The sequence below is a fragment of the Hylobates moloch genome, unplaced genomic scaffold (genome assembly GCF_009828535.3).
Source record: "Hylobates moloch isolate HMO894 unplaced genomic scaffold, HMol_V3 SCAFFOLD_1, whole genome shotgun sequence".
Classification (NCBI taxonomy): Eukaryota; Metazoa; Chordata; class Mammalia; order Primates; family Hylobatidae; genus Hylobates; species Hylobates moloch.
The window spans coordinates 183,115,287-183,131,502 of NW_026652276.1; the positions used below are offsets into that span (position 1 = coordinate 183,115,287).

The 16,216-nt window shown below is 44.6% G+C and overlaps 1 protein-coding gene and 1 long non-coding RNA gene across 12 annotated transcripts in view; one reads left to right on the top strand and one right to left on the bottom strand.

The window, feature by feature from the left end:
- PTPN12 (protein tyrosine phosphatase non-receptor type 12) overlaps positions 1 to 8,047 on the bottom strand; it is a 103,423-nt gene extending 95,376 nt beyond the window's left edge. For 4 of the 6 annotated variants that reach the window (XR_009208997.1, XM_058425384.1, XM_058425389.1 and 1 more), the window contains exon 1: positions 7,695 to 7,868. Coding sequence is in view for 4 of the 6 variants with exons in the window: in XM_058425384.1 (XP_058281367.1) it covers positions 7,695 to 7,793 (99 nt within the window). In the remaining 2 variants the exon portion in view is untranslated. Of the gene's footprint in view, positions 1 to 7,182; positions 7,241 to 7,694 lie in introns of those variants that run through there. The other 2 variants (XM_032761246.2, XM_032761248.2) reach the window with 2 other exon arrangements.
- A 380-nt stretch (positions 8,048 to 8,427) lies between these two features.
- The window catches only part of LOC131380795 (uncharacterized), a 55,804-nt gene continuing 48,015 nt past the window's right edge, over positions 8,428 to 16,216 (top strand). For all 6 annotated transcript variants that reach the window (XR_009209008.1, XR_009209006.1, XR_009209000.1 and 3 more), the window contains exon 1: positions 8,428 to 8,509. This is a non-coding gene — a long non-coding RNA (uncharacterized LOC131380795). The remainder of the gene's footprint in view (positions 8,510 to 16,216) is intronic.

The following is a 16,216-nucleotide window of genomic DNA, read 5'->3' on the forward strand; positions in this document are numbered from 1 at the left end:
ATGCTGCCACTTGAAAGTGGTATTTTAGGAAAGTGAGTATGATATGTTGAATGGACTGGATGAGGAAAGAAACTAGAGGCAAGTAGAGAACAAAAGATATCACTTGTAATCACTCTCTAAATACCCACAAATTCACTATTTTTGAAGAGATACCGATGACATGATATCTTGATTTTATTAAGTCCAAAGCCACAAGTTTAAAAGAAGACATTTTATTAACACTCTAAGACAATGTCAACAAAGTATGGTCCATGGGGTGTGGGATGCACAAGTACAGAAGTTACCTTAAGAAACTGCAGCTAATAAAATCATATTTATTTAAAATATTTGAATTCAACGTAGCTCTTATCTTGTATTTTCTTTTTCAGCGAATACTGAAAATACAACTAAAGTTATGTGAGCACATCTGTGTAGCAGGGGAAGAAGCAGTTCTCATGGTCGTCTAGAAGACAAACCCTTGGACCACTGAAGAATTCACCTGAAGAATAAATCTGTCTTACAGCATTAAGTTTGTCTACAATGTTTGCACACACAATGGACTTAGTGCCTATTAAATGCCAAGCACTATATTAAACAATGGGGATACAGGGATAATTAAGTCCCAGTCTCTAGCCTGGGAGGTTTTCAGTCTGGGGAAGACAGAAATGTAAATGTTTATGAATCTAACGAACTGAGTGCTATAGAAACACAGAAGTATTTAACATATGAACAAAAAACCTACATCCACCTAAATGTTAATGTCTTACTTTGTTTCATCCTTTAAAAATCCTTTTGCCAAGTTAAATGTCAAATATTGATGGAAAAAAGTTAATATATTTTGAAAGTAAATACAGTAAAACATTCTTGAGAACGCTTAAATTTTTAGTTTACTGTCTCAGTGAACCATGTCTGCAGAGTTACTTAAAAATTCACTTCCACTTCTGAAGTTAGTTGATATAAATATGTTTAGGTGAATACTCATTAAAGGATGGATAAGAAAACCATAACTAAACCAGTGGCACTGGGTAAGCACTAAGATTAGCTCAAATGCAAGGACTGGAAAATACTTCCTATCACTCTAGCTTTGAAAGACAAATTAAGACACACAAAATCTTACAAGCTAACCACAAGAAGATACCACTTCACACCCAGTAGGATGCCTATAATCAAAACGACAGCAACAAGTATCGGTGAAGATGTAGAGAAACTGGAACCCTCATATACTCCTGATTGGAATGTAAAATGTGCAGCAGCTTCGGGTAACAGTCTGGCAGTTCCTCAAAATGTTAAACATAGTGTTATCACGTGACTGAGCAATTCCACACTTAGATATATACCCAAGAGAACTGAAAATGTGCCCACACAGAAACTTGTACACAAATGTTCATAGTTGCATTATGCACATTAGCCAAAAAGTGGAAACAATTCAAATACCCATCAACACGATGAATGGAGAAACAAAATGTGGTATCTATTCAACAGAATATTATTCAGCCATAAAAAGGCCAAAAGTACTACTGATCAATACTATAACATGGATGAAACTTGAAATCATCATGTTAGGTGGAGTCAGTCACAAAACACCACATATTGTATGATTCCATTTATTTAATGTCCAGAATACTTAAATCTATGGAAACAGAAGGTAGATTTGTGGTTGCCTGGGGCTTATGGGAAGGCGGGGAGTGACTGAAATGTGAAGAAAATGTCCTAAAATTGATTGTGGTTATTGTTGCATAACTTCATCAATGTAATAAAAAACTAGTGAATCATAGACTTTAAATGAATATATCTTATGGTAAGTACTTGTATCTCAATAAAGCTGTTCTTAGTTTTTTTAAACCTATAAGCCACAATACTGAATAAACAAATGATGAAAATTTTTATATTTATCAAGACTGCAACATAAGATCTTTCCAGGCTAAAGAGGACATACACATAGACAAGAAATAATAAGAAAAATATCCTCTGGTTCTCTTTAAAAAAAAAAAAAAAAAAAAAAAAAGGAGGGTGGGGGGGCACACTCTCCTTCAACCAGTCTTCCTCTAGCTCCTACCATCTACTTTCAAAATGTTAAAAAAAAAAAATGGAAAGACACTAAACCCACCGTTCACCCTATAATCTAGCTTCTTCCCATACCCCAACCCAAACTGCTTTTTCTAGTCACCAAAGCACTCCTATGTGCCAAATGGAATGGGTACTTTCTCAACCTCACCTTACCGGTCCTCCCAGCATTATTTGACTCTAGTAATAACTCCTTTCTTGAAACTCTCCCTGGCTTTTCTGACATCTCTGGTTCTCCTACCTCCTCCTTGACCACACCTTCTCAGGAACAATCACTAGTATATCCTTCTTTTGGCTGTTATTTTAAGACTGATGTTCTTCAACCTAAAGCTGGTCACTCTATAAGTTTGTTGGAATAAGCTCATTCACTCCCATGTTGTCAACTATCTCCTACATGCTTATATGATGATGCCTACATCTTTAACTCCATCTGTCAGAAATCTCGAGCTCTACATTTCTACTGGATGTCTTAGAGGCACCGCAGTTTTAACATGTTGAAAATTAAATTTATCCTCTTCTCCCCCTGAAACTTCCTCCTACAATGTTGTTTGGTCTCCTCTACTTGTTTCTCCTCCCTCACTCCTTACTCTACCAAATGGTATTCTCAAGCTTGGGTGACAGATACCAAGCTAGACATTTTGCAAGTCATAATACTACACTCTTTTCTTCTTTACTATCCACATCTAATGAATCATTGAGACTCCTTTCTTAATTCTTATCAGATGTGTTGTATACTCTATTTCCCCATCTCAGTTCACTTCAGGCCCTCACATCTCACTTGTATTTCAACAGCTTCCAAAATGCCACCCTTCATACTGCTATCAGATTCAACTTAGTAAAACACAAACGACTGTTTACCTTTCTTAAAAGACTCAGTAGTGCTCCAGAAACCCAGACTAATGATTCTCACCTTTTCTACCAGAACCTATCTGAGTAAGTGAAGGTTCAGAGTACGACTCAAGGAGCAGGCTGGAGAAGGTGAGGGTGGGGGAATGACGCTGGAGTGGGCCAGCATGTCTATTTTCTTAACACCTCCCTACTTTCTCCATGACTCTAGGAGTTACAATGCAGACTGTCCAGAATTGCTATTATCGGTCTGTAGAATAAAATCTAAGTATAGCAATAGATATAAGATCTTTCACAAAAAGACCTCTACCTAACTTTCCCAGCATTACCTTTATCATTTACCATGTATTAGCTCACTGGTTCTCAAAGTATGGTCCAGGACCACCTCCCCAACCCCCAGCCATCAGAGGGAGTCTGTGTGGAGTAAAACCTAGGTCTGTCAAACATGAATGTGCACCACCCTACTTTATACATTTATCTCTCATTTTGTAAATACTAAAAGTAGAGATAACTGAGATCAAATTCTGGATCAGCCACAAATTAGCTATTTGCTAATTCATTAGCAAAATTAGCATGTTTTCAACATGCAAATAACCATCTAGGCATCATAGTTCTACACAGTCTGGGTACCTTAGTTGTCTCCTCTGTAACAGTATGGGGCACAACCAAGGCCAGGAATAGACACTCATGGAATAGTTAATGACAGGTGGAAAATTTCTATCCTCAATAGTAATCAAGAAATTCAAGTTAAAACAAGATATCCGTTTCCAACCATCAAATAAAGATCAAGAAAATTATAATATGAACACTCATACATTATGACAGTTGTATAAACTGACAAAACTTTTTCAAGTTTATGAACATGTATTAAATGTTTATATATGTCTACCTAGTACTCCTGGGAAGCTATCTTATGCAACAGTGAAAAATGTAAAAGTTTCAGCAAAAATGTTAATCACAGAATTACTATATGTAACAGCAGAAAGTAGAATGACCTGAATACTCAACCATAAAGAAACGGAATTAAGATATAAGATAGTTACCAAGTAGTAGGCCGGCTATGGTGGCTCACACCTGTAACCCCAGCACTTTGAGGCTGAGGCAGGTGGATTGCTTGAGCCCAGGAGCTCGAGACCAGCCTGGGCAACGTGGGGAAACCCTGTCTCTACAAAAAATACAAAAATCAGCAGGGCTTGGTGGGGCGGGCCCGTAGTCCCAGCTACTCTGGAGGCTGAAGTGGGAGGATCACCTGAGCCCAGGAAGACTGACGCTGCCGTGAGCCGGGATCGCAACCACGCACTCCAGCATGGGTGACAGAGTGAGATCCTGTCTCAAAAACAGAACAAAACAACAAAACAAAACAAAACCAAAAAATATTAACAGAGGTAGCCTTTAAATAATAGGACTATAGGATGGCTGGATAGAGCGAAAAGAGCATCGTCACCAGTCAGCAAGTGGAGTGTACATCTGAACTGTGGTCTAAGTGTAAGGCATTATTATTATTCTATTAATTTCCAAATTTGGAATAAACATTATTTTATAATGGAACAGTTATATCAGCTACATTATCTCTAAGGCTCAGTCATAAAATGTTAAGATTTTAAAATGCATTTTTAATCGACATCAGAATTTAAGAACAATAGAATCTATAAGCTAATCTTTTTTTTCTCTTTCCATGCCAGGAGAACATAGTTCCTCTCCAGCATTCCAGTCAGGGGAAAAAGCAGCACCAACTACCGGCTGTCTTAATTACAGCTATTGCTTATCAAGTCAGGAAATAAAAAAAAAAAGCCCTATAAAAGAATAGCCTTAGCCATCAAATCTCTAATGTAGAATCACCTAGCTATACCTAGGTATCATGGAAGAAAAAGGAAACTCATTTAGTCTTTGAGAAATGAACTCTCGGTTGCTCATGCCTGTAATCCTAGCACTTTGGGAGGCTGAGGCGGGCAGATCACAAAGTCAGTCAGATCAAAGTTCAAGACCAGTCTGGCCAATATGGTGAAACTAAAAATACTAAAAATACAAAAATTAGTCGGGCGTGGTGGCACGCGCCTGTAATCTCAGCTACTCAGGAGGGTGAGGCAGGAGAATCGCTTGAACCTGGGAGGTGGAGGATGCAGTGAGCTGAGCCACTGCACTCCAACCTGGGCGACAGAGCGAGACTCCATCTCAAAAAAAAAAAGAAGAAAAAAAAGAGAAAGAAATGAACTCTCCAATAGGAATCCCTGACTCATCCCCAAAGCATGAACCCTAAGGCTACTTCTCCAGTACAGGAGTTCAGAGGCTGGGCACCTGTCCTGATGGCCCGCATCACCAAACAATGCTCCTTCCTGACGGTATATGCCTAGGGATAACAAGGTGACTAGCATGCAAACAAGAAATGACCAGGGACCACACCATCTCTTCTTCCATAACCAAAGTAAGACGGTAAAAAACTAGTTTTAGGCCGGGCATGGTGGCTCACGCCTGTAATCCCAGCACTTTGGGATCATGCCTGTAATCCCAGCACTTTGGGAGGCCAAAGCAGATGGATCACTTGAGATGAGGAGTTCGAGAGCAACCTGCAAATACGGCGAAAACCCCATCTCTACTAAAAATACAAAATTAGCAGGGCATGGTAGTTTGCGCCAGTAGTCCCAGCTACTTGGGACAAAAATTAGCCGGGCGTGGTGGCATGTGCCTGTAATCTCAGCTAGTCAGGAGGCTGAGGCAGGAGAATCGCTTGAATCTGGGAGGCAGAGGTTGCAGTGAGCTGAGATTGTGCCACTGCACTCCAGCCGGGGCGACAGAGTGCAGAGCGAGACTCCGTCTCAAAAAAAAAAAAAAAATCAACCAACCAACCAAACAAAAAAGCCAAAAAAACTAGTTTTAAACATCTTAAATATTCAAAGTATTTTCTTCTACTTTTGCTAGAAAGTAGTAAAAAGGGGACTCCATCCAATTGCTGTAAATGACACCATTCAAAAGATACCAAGACAATAAAAACTCTCAATAGTAAAAAGGGAAAATGTCCTCTTTTCCTTAACCCTTTCAGATCAAAAAGTAATTTTTCAAAACTACATGGGCTAAATATCAAGAGCAAATGTTTAAATATAAGCAATATTTTTATTTTTAATAAGGAATAAGTTACATTATTTAACTTATATTTTCAATCTTCAAAAGATACTGAGAAAACTTCACTTCCGTCCTCTATCATTGGTCTGGGGAGGCGGGAATCACAAAGCTCAACGATACTAGTATAATACTGTGTAAGGTCAAGGGCCTATTTTATAAGCTGTTAAAAATTTAACGCTAAAGCTTTACTAGATCGGTCTCTTTAAAACGTGAAAAAGTATTCACTACTAAGTCATATCACCTCCACCATAAAAACTACTGTACTTTTTAAATAAAAAATAAAAACTAGCCAATGTTTGCTGCCCATTCATTTTACAGATATTAACTGTGTATCCTTCTCATAATAAGATTTCAGAGTTAAGTGATTATTCTTCGAGGTGTACCTTACCCAAGATAAAAATTTTCCCCAGCTGATATCCCATTCCCAACCCCCGCCAAGACTAAGGAGCAACCACTTCCCAAAGTCCCACTTCCTTTTCCATTCCCCAGACCTACAGGGTTTCCAACGCCCCAGTCTTGCGCAATATCCGTAGGAGCAGCAGCCGCAACCACCGCCTCTTAAGCCGGGAAACAACCCTAGAGGGAACATTGTCCAGCAGAAAAATAAAAGGGGCGGGGGTTGGGGGGGTGGGTAACATAGGAAGTCGACTTCTGGTCTCACGCCTTCGGATCTGACCCCCTCGTAGTGAGCTAGAGCAAAAGTGTATCTAAAGCAATTTCATGAACAAGGCTTTTAACCTTCACCTCCTCTCAAGCCTGCCTGCACAAGCAGAGGGCGGAAAGTGGGGGATGGCGGAGGCGGGGGGGCGCTGGGAAGGTTATCTCCCAGTTCAGGGCTTCGGCCCGTAGCGTCGCCTCCGCCCCACCAGGACTATTGTTCCCAAGTTCCCCACCCCCACCCCGGATAGGAAGTGATAGTCACATCCCCTCCGCCTTCGGCAATATCCCCTGGGGAGTCCGAAGTCGGCTTCCTTCAGGATAATCCCCCCACCCACACTTATCCCCTGAACCTATAGTCACACGGACCCCAAGACCACCTCAAACCTGGGCCTCAGGAGAGGAGAGGCGGGACGCGGGTAAATGGAAATTAGGTAAACTCATGAGATTCCTTATGGACAATCCTTTCCCAAGCGTTGGAGATCACGACTGCGACCCCAGAAACGGCCGAAGTCCTACCTTGCCCGCTTTGAGACCAGCTAGAGCAAAGGCATCACAGCAGTTAGTGCCATCCCCAATACCCCCGTTCCTCTGTCAGAAACGATCTGCACTCCTCCCAGTCACAGCCAGATAACTTGCCTCGACCCTCCTGGGAGGAGCGGACTGGGCGGGGAGGTGTGGAAACACGAGCGCCCCCCGGCCTGCACCTCACTCGCCTCCGGCTCCCGGCCGGGTAAACAATAGGTGGTCGCGAGCCGCGGTGCAGGCTGCGGGCTCGGCCGCGCGGCCGCTCCCTTCGCGTCCCGGGCGCCCGCGCGGGGGTCGCGAACATGGGAGAAGAAAGGAGGCCACGGGGGGAGGCGCTCTCGCCTCCCGCCGGCCTCCGAGACCACTGGGCCCACCCGGCTGGTGCGCGCCCCCTCCGCCCCTCTCCTCACAGAGGTACACAAAGCACTGGCGGCCCGGCCAGGAGAGGCGGCGATGGGCTCCGGCGCCGGCGAGAAAAGGCGACAGCGAGGGGAGAGACTCACCATGAAGTCCCGGGCGAAGTTGTCCTCCCCATTGTGGTCAGGACTCTTCATGGCCTGGACCCTCTGGATGAATTTCCTCAGGATCTCCACTTGCTCCATCCTCCCGCGTCCCCCCGGCTGCGGTCGCTGGCCCCCCCGCCGCCCGCCCGCCCGGCACAGAGCCCGCTCCGTCTTCCCCAGCTCGTTCCCCCAGCACGTCCCTCCCTCCCGACCCCCGCCAAGCCCCGCGGCTCCCTCCTCCTCCCCACCGCCCTAGGCGGCGGCTGCGGCGGCACCGGCTGGGCTCCCGACACCACAACTTCCAGGAGCAGCCGCCGCTCTCCCACAGTACCAGGCGAGCCGCTGCGGCTAGCGCCAACCCCAACCCCCAGCTTGCTCCATCCTCCTTCCCCGCCCTCCTCCTCCGTCGGAGACGCCGCCGCCGCCGCCGCCGCCTCAGGAACACAGCTAGCTCTCCGCTCGCCCTGCCCCCCCTTCCCGGTTCTTCCTCCCCCCACCCCCCGCCAGCAGCCGCAGCCGCAGCCGCCTCTCCCCACGGGCGCGTCCCCGCCGCCACCCAGATGCGCGGCCTCGCGCTGCGGCTCCGCCCCAAGCGCTGCGCCCGCTGATGCATCCCCGCCCGCCTCCCGGCCACGCCCCCAAGCCCGCCCCGCCGGCCCCAGCCCCGCTTGGAGTGGTTGGAAGGCACTTCAGCGGGCGGCCTGAAGACCTGACTGCATTTCCGGGGCGTGGCCCCGCCCGGGGTGCTCAGAGGTCGGAGTAGCGCTGGGAGGAGAGTTGGTTCATTTGGAGGAGGGAATGCGACTCTGAGCGGGGTAAGCCCTACTGGGTCAGAGTAGGATTCTGCTGGAATTTGAGGTCTCACTGCCTACTAGGGAGGAAAAGCAGTTTACAGGAGTCCCGCACCGCCGCCAGCCGTGGGCTGGGACTACACCGCCTGTGGAGTCCAGGAGTGGGGGCGGGCGGGAATCAGGCTGGGAGCTGTAGTAGTGTCACCGCCACGTTCGCAGCAGGTAGATGCTCATTTTGCTAACGGATTGGTGAGAGTGGACAGCAATTAGGATTTGGCACCTTGGAGCGTGGCTCCAGCTAAGGGAAGCGAAACGCTTCCTGGGTGAGAAGACTTTCATTCTTTGCGCATTCTCTTAAACCTGGCGAGTGTGCGCCTGAGATTCGGAGTGCCTTCTTCACAGACGACGCGAATGTGGGGTCTTCGTGTTTGCCGAACTGAAGGGAATTTGCCTTTCTGCCTTTAGGTTCGCAGCAGTTCATAACCGAATAAGAGACTTTCCTCCATAGAATGGATTTTATAAATATATTAATTTTTTTTTTTTTTTTTAGAGCTAAGGTCTTGCTCTATCTCCCATGCCGAAGTGCAGTGCTATGATCACGGCTCGCTACAGCCTTGAACTCCTGGGCTCAAGGGATCCTCCTGCCTCAGTACGTCACCAAGCCCAGCTAATACATTTTTAAAATTTATTATTTATTTATTTATTTTTGGTAGAGAAGGGGGCCTCACTAGGTTGCCCAGGCTGATCTCGAATTCCTGTGCACTAGGGATCCTCACCCCCTCAACTTCCGAAAGTGTTGGGATTTTAGGCGTGAACCACCGCCCCTGGCCTATATATATATCTTTATTCATCTTTGTAAACTTCTATCAGAGAATATATTCTGGTCTAACTCATCATTTTACAAATAAAGCGTCTTCCTGACATCCCCCAGCGTATTCATAGCAGAGCCGTAACTAGAACACAAGTTATTTTACTTTCACAACAGTGGCCTCTCACAATGTGACAGAACTGAAGGATCTGATCCATGAACTGACTTTCGTCATTTATACCCACAAACTTTTTTTACAGAGCAGATTGATCAGGGGATTTGGTTATAATAGGAAATATCAGTGGTAGAATACTTTCTCAGATGAAAGTTAGGAGCACTATGGAATTTAGTGAAAAACTCATTGAAGAAAATAGGTGTAGGCGGGGCGCGGTGTCTCACGCCTGTAATCCCAGCACTTTGGGAGGCCGAGATGGAAGGATCAACTGAACCCGGGAGGCGGAGGTTGCAGTGAGCTGTGATCACACCATTGCACTCCAACCTGGGCGACGGGAGTGAGGCCCTGTCTCAGGTATCAGAGGCTGAGGCGAGACCGTTGAACCGGAGGCGAGGTTGCATGACCGAGGTTGTGACACACACCTCACCGGGTGAAAAAAAAAAAAATAAAAAAAAAAAAGGCCAGGCGCGATGGTTCACGCCTATAATCGCAACACTTTGGGAGACCGAGGCGGGCGGATAACCTGAGGTCAGGGGTTCAAGACCAGCCTGGCCAACATGGTGAAACCAACCCCGTCTTTACTAAAAATACAAAAAATTAGCCGGGCGTAGTGACGCATGCCTGTAATCCCAGCTATTTTACAGGGATTAATTGCTGGCAGGAGAATTAATTGCTTGAACCCAGGAGGCGGAGGGTTGCATTGAGCGAGATCATGCCATTGCACTCCAGCCTGGGCAACAAGAGTGAAACTCCATCTCTAAAAAAAAAACAAAAAACAAAGAAAGAAAAAGAAAAAATATTTCAAGTTATGCCCTTCCAAATTTTTTCCTATGCATTTATATACGTGTGTGCATGCAAAGAGATACAGTTTTGCTCTGTATTTCAAAAATTCACTTAGAGGAATAGTTTAATTTCTAAGGTAAACTTTATTTGAAAAAAGGGCCCGCAGTATTTTACTTTAACCAGATACTGAGACTCAGTTTCACAGGATGTGTGGAAATGCCAGAATCAGGGCTTGATCATGCTCACTGTAGATGGCCCTTTTCCTTCAGAAATGGGAGAGAAATTCGACTGTAGGCAGAGAAATGGAAGGATGATCAGAAGTGCCTCTGCTTTTGATGGTTCAAAAGAATGTACCAACCAGACAATGATCGGTAAAGATGATATGCTGAACAAGTTGTGTAACAGTCTAGTACGGTTTGGTATAGTCTTGGGTAAGAAGTGTTACTTGTTTAAGGTATTGAGTCCCATTTTGGCTGGTGTTTTTAGTCTTTTTTAAAATGTTTCCTCTTATTGGCAAGCTTGTCTCTCTTTCTTGTAACAGTTGAGAGTTTCTTGAGTTCTCAGCGGCTACCTTTGGCATCTACTGCTAGGTTTGGGAAAATTTATGTAAACTATCTCCAAGGATTTCAATTCTTTTTTTTTTCTTTCTTGAGATGGAGTCTTGCTTAGTCGCCCAGGCTGGAGTGCAGTGGCGCGATCTCAGCTCACTGCAACTTGCGCCTCCTGGGTTCAAGTGATTCTCCTGCCTCAGCCTCCCAGTAGCTGGGATTACAGGTGCCTGCCACCATGCCCGGCTAATTTTTTTGAATTTTTAGTAGAGATGGGGTTTCACAACGTTGGCCAGGCTAGTCTGGAACCCCTGACCTCAAATGATTAACCCGCCGCAGCCTCTCAAAGTGCTGGGATTACAGGCGTGAGCCACCAAGCCCGGCCAGGATTTCAGTTTTTTGGAAAGGCTTAGCAGTGCTTTCCTTGGTACCTTGCTAGCAGCAGCTGCTGCTGCTGCTGCTTCCTCCTCTTCCTCCTCTTCTTCTTTGTTCTTCTTCTTCCTCCTCCTCTTCCTCCTCCGCCCCCTCCTCCGCCTCCTCCTCCTCTTCCTCCTCCTCTTCTTCTTCTTCTTTTCTTTTTTTTTTTTGAGACAAAGTCTCACTCTGTGGCCCAGGCTGGAGTGCAGTGGCGTGATCTCGGCTCACTGCAAGCTCCGCCTGATCTCGGCTCACTGCAAGCTCCGCCTCCCGGATTCCATGCCATTCTCCTGCCTCAGCCTCCCGAGTAGCTGGGACTACAGGCACCCGCCACCATGCCTGACTACTTTTTTTGTATTTTTAGTAGAGACGGGGTTTCACCATGTTAGCCAGGATGGTCTTGATCTCTTGACCTCGTGATCCACCCACCTCAGCCTCTCAAAGTGGCTTTTTCTTCTTTTTAATACATTTAGGTCTTGTTTCAATCTACATATGGCTTTTTAACATACCAACATATGAGGGTTTATGCTGTGTGTGTCAGATACAAAAATGTTATAGAGATGGCTCCTACTCCTAAGGAATGAATATCTTAGTTCAGGAGACAGGAAAAACAATAAACTCTTAGTTACTCTAAGTTAATAAATGTGAAAGAGTGATACAGATAATGAGTGATTTAACAGTTCCGAGGAGAGAGAATTGTGGACCGGGCTGTCAGCATGAGGTGGTCACAGAGGTAGACCTTGAAGGGTAAGTTAAATTAGGTTTGAACAGGAAGTAGAACGCCCAGGCAAAAGAAGTGATAAGCATGAAGACAGCAAAGCAGAAGTTTGAAGTAGAACATTTGTATAGATGTGAAAGCTCCAAAGTACATTAGGCTCTGGAGAATGTTGATGCTGTAGGCATGGGAGCCACAAGAGGTTTCTGAGGATAGAAGCAAAATTATGGAAATGAGGAAAATAGTAATCTGGTAGTTTTCTGGTAAATTGTGAATGAGAGAGAAGGCAATGAGAGATAGTAGGAGCCAATGCATGAAGCAACAAAAATAAAAGTAAGAAGTGGCCGGGCGCGGTGGCTCACGCCTGTAATCCCAGCACTTTGGGAGGCCAAGGGGGGCAGATCACGAGGTCAGGAAATCGAGACCATCCTGGCTAACACGGTGAAACCCCATCTCTACTTAAAAAAAGAAAAAATACGAAAAATTAGCCGGGCGTGGTGGCTGGAGCCTGTAGTCCCAGCTGCTCTGGAGGTGAGGCAGGAGAATGGTGTGAACCTAGGCGGCAGAGCTTGCAGTGAGCTGAGATCACGCCACTGCGCTCCAGCCTGAGTGACAGAGCAAGACTCTGTCTCAAAAAAAATAAAAAGTAAGAAGTGCAGGCTGGGTGCCCTGGCTCACGCCTGTAATCCCAACACTTTGGGAGGCCGAGGCGGGCAGATCACTTGCGGTCAGGAGTTCAAGACCAGCCTGGCAAACATGGTGAAACCCTGTCTCTACTAAAAATACAAAAATTACCCAGGCGTGGTGATGGGTGCCTGTAATCCCAGCTAGTCGGGAGGCCGAGACAGGAGAATCACTTGAACCTGGGAGGCGGAGGTCACAGTAAGCGGAGATCGTCCCACTGCACTCCTGGGCATCAGACCTAGAGACTATCTCAGAAAAAAAAAAAAAAGTAACAAATGCAAATACAAAGACACAGATGGAGGTGAGAGAGACTTTAAAGAACTCATAGAACTGGGGGGTGACTGATTTACAGAACAGGAAAGAAGGCTGAAGTCCCAACGCACCTGTAAACCCAACACTTTGGGAGGTTGAGGCAGGAGGATCACTTGAGCCCAGTAGTTTAAGACCAGCCTGGGCAACATAGCGAGACCTCATCTCTACGAAAATGAAAAAAATTAGCCAGGCATGGTGGCATGTGCCTGTGGTCCCAGCTGCTTGGGAGGTTGGGGTGGGAGGATCACTTGAGCCCAGGAGGTCAAGGCTGCAATGACCCATGATCACACCACTACATTCCAGTCTGGGTGACAGAAGGAAACCTTGTTTCAAAAAAAAAAAAAAAAAAGGCGCTGGTTAAAGAACAAAATTACATATATGCAATGAAGTTCTATGAAGCCATTAAAGAAAAGAAGGAAAAATCTACGTATGCTAACATGGACTAGGACCGAAGATATGCTTATTGTAAATGAGAAAAGCAAGGCACACATTGTGTTTATAGTATTCTTCCAGTTATACAATATTTAAATGAGAATAATTTAAATTGAACATACATATAATTTTTCTGAAGAATACTTTAAAAACTGTTAGCTATGGTTGCCTCTAGGAGGATCTTGAGAATCTTTGGTAGAAAGGAGACAATTTCCAACCTGTATATTCATTTATTATGAATATTTTACCATGTGCATACATTACTTTTCCAACAAAATTAAATCTATTGAATTTTAAAATTCTTTTAGAGTTTCAACCCAGGTTGTGGGAAGAATGGCAATATCTTTAATAGAATCAGGCAAATCAAAGGAACAGGAGGCCGAGTGCAGTGGCTCACACCTGTAATCCCAGCACTTTCAAAAGGCCAAGGCTGGAGGATTACTTGAGCCTGGGAGTTCAAGACCATACTGGGCAACATAGCGAGACCCTGTCACTACGAAATAAAATAATTAGCCAGGTGTGGTGGGATATGCCTGCAGTCCCAGCTACTCAGGAGGCTGAGGCAGGAGGATTGCTTAAGCCCCGGAGTTCCAAGCTGCAGTGAGCCATGATTGTACCACTGCACTCTAGCTTGGGCAACAGAGCAAGACCCTGTCTCAGAAAAAAAAGCTGGGTGGAAGGAGGCAGATCTTGTTTGGGAGATTTTTTAAAATGGTACATGGTAGGTCCAGCTTTAGAAAGCTCACCTACATATACTATAGTCTCAGGGAAATTTACTGCTCTGCCTATCCTCCGTCACAGCAACGTGTTTGGGCACTTGAGAAGTTAATCAGCCCATACAGACTGGCCAGCAACCTATGTCCTGGTATAAGAAGATGGTCTGGGCCAATCATTTCTCACTCTTAGGAATCCGAATTTGGAAACCTAGAAAGAGTAAGTCATTATGCAGCAAGGGCAGAAGCTGAATGTATGCTATGGGTTAGAATTAGCGATTTGAAGCCTTGAGAGAGAGTAGAAAGTATAAAGAATCTGATTAAGAAAAGAACATTAGGATGCACTCAGTGGCTCACGCCTGTAAGGCCAGCATTTCAGGAGGCCAAGGTGAGCGCATCACTTGAGGCCAGGAATCCGAGACCAGCCTGGCCAACATGGCGAAACCCCGTATCTATAAAATTAGAAAAAAAATTTAAAGGAAAGAAAAGAACATTAAGCAGACATGCAGCAATATGTGGGTGTGTCACAACATAACCCACATGGCCATGGGGGAGATGGGGAGAGTCTCCAGAGTAACCTGACTTCCGATAAACTTTCAGGAGAGGTTCAGTTGACATTTATTCCATAAGTAAATTTTGCTTTTCTTGAAACAGAATAGGGCAGTAATAAAGAGCATGGGCTCTGCAGTCAGAGAAATGAAGGTTCAAAAACCTGTTCCATTTCTTGTTCAGGGTAAGTCGCTTAACCTGTCTAAGCATCCGTTTCCTCTTTTAGGAAAGCCACCTGGTTCTGGCTTAATAAGATAATGTTTCAGCAGTGGTATACTACTTACTTACTCATAGAAAACACAAAATAGGCCAGGCGCAATGGCTCACACCTGCAATCCCAGCACTGTGGGAGGCTAAGACAGGAGAATTGCTTGAGCCCAGGAGTTTGAGAACAGCCTGGGCAACACAGTGAGACCCAATCTCTACAAAAAAATTTTTTTAATTACCCAGGTGTGGTGATGCATACCTGTAGTCCCAGCTACTTAGGAGGCTGAGGTGGGAGGATTGCTTGAACCTTGGAGGCTGAGGTTGAGGCTGCAGTGAGCTTTGATGCCACTGTATTCCACCCTAGGCAACAAAGCAAGACTCTGTCTCAAAAAAAAGAAAAACAAAACACAAAGTAAGAACTGGTTAAAGACAGTTAATGATTTCTGGGTCTTGTGGTTTTTTACCTCCTTCCTCATCTCTTTAGGCCCTTTTCCTACTCACTAGCTACCTCATTCCGGGTAAATACAGGAGGAATGAGAAGAAAGCTAAATTTCATTTTAAAAAAACATCTCTCTTCTTACTACTTTTGTGAAGGTCTGAGTGGGAAGGAATTTAAAACTAATAATCCAAAAGAGGTTTCAGGATGATCTACTTGTTTCATGTTCATATTACCTTTTTTCCCCTTTGCTCGGGTGAAATTAATGCTTTAAATGTGTGGAAATTTTAACTTTTGGGGTGTTTTCACATCTATACTCATAAAAGCTACCTTTGTTATGGCTTTCACAGCATTTTATATAGCTCTTTGTGAGTTCTGTTCTTTTTTTTTTTTTTTTTACAACCCTGGGAAGTAATTTCATATCATTTTCTTCATTAATAGATAAAAGCTAAATGAAGCACAGTGAGTGAACATGATTAGCTCACTTGTGGAAAACAAATGTCAGACACATGGCCAAAGCTTACAGGTCCTGAGTTTCCAGACTGTTGCATAAACCACTGAGTCACAATGATTCTATACCTGGTGTGATTTAAGTGAAACTGCAGCTGAAGGTTAAAACCATTCCTGAGAGTCTCCTACAATGGCACTTCTAATATTAACTTGTCATTTCATTCTACATTCCTCAGTCCTCTCCATACTCTGAAACTATATTTAAGATGGACTTTTGGGTGGGAGGTTATGAGACAGTGAATGAGAAGCTAGGGAAATTCTTGTTTATCCTGGTGTCCTTTTTATTCCTTCTTCCTAGCCATAGTCACAGCAAATGTTGACCATTTTTTAATCTGAGTTTTTTGTTGAAATGTGTCATCTAATAAATAGGAAACTGGCAGTAAGAGAGCATAACTTTTTAGTTTCCTACAGTAACATAAAATTTTCAGAAGAAAGGCACATA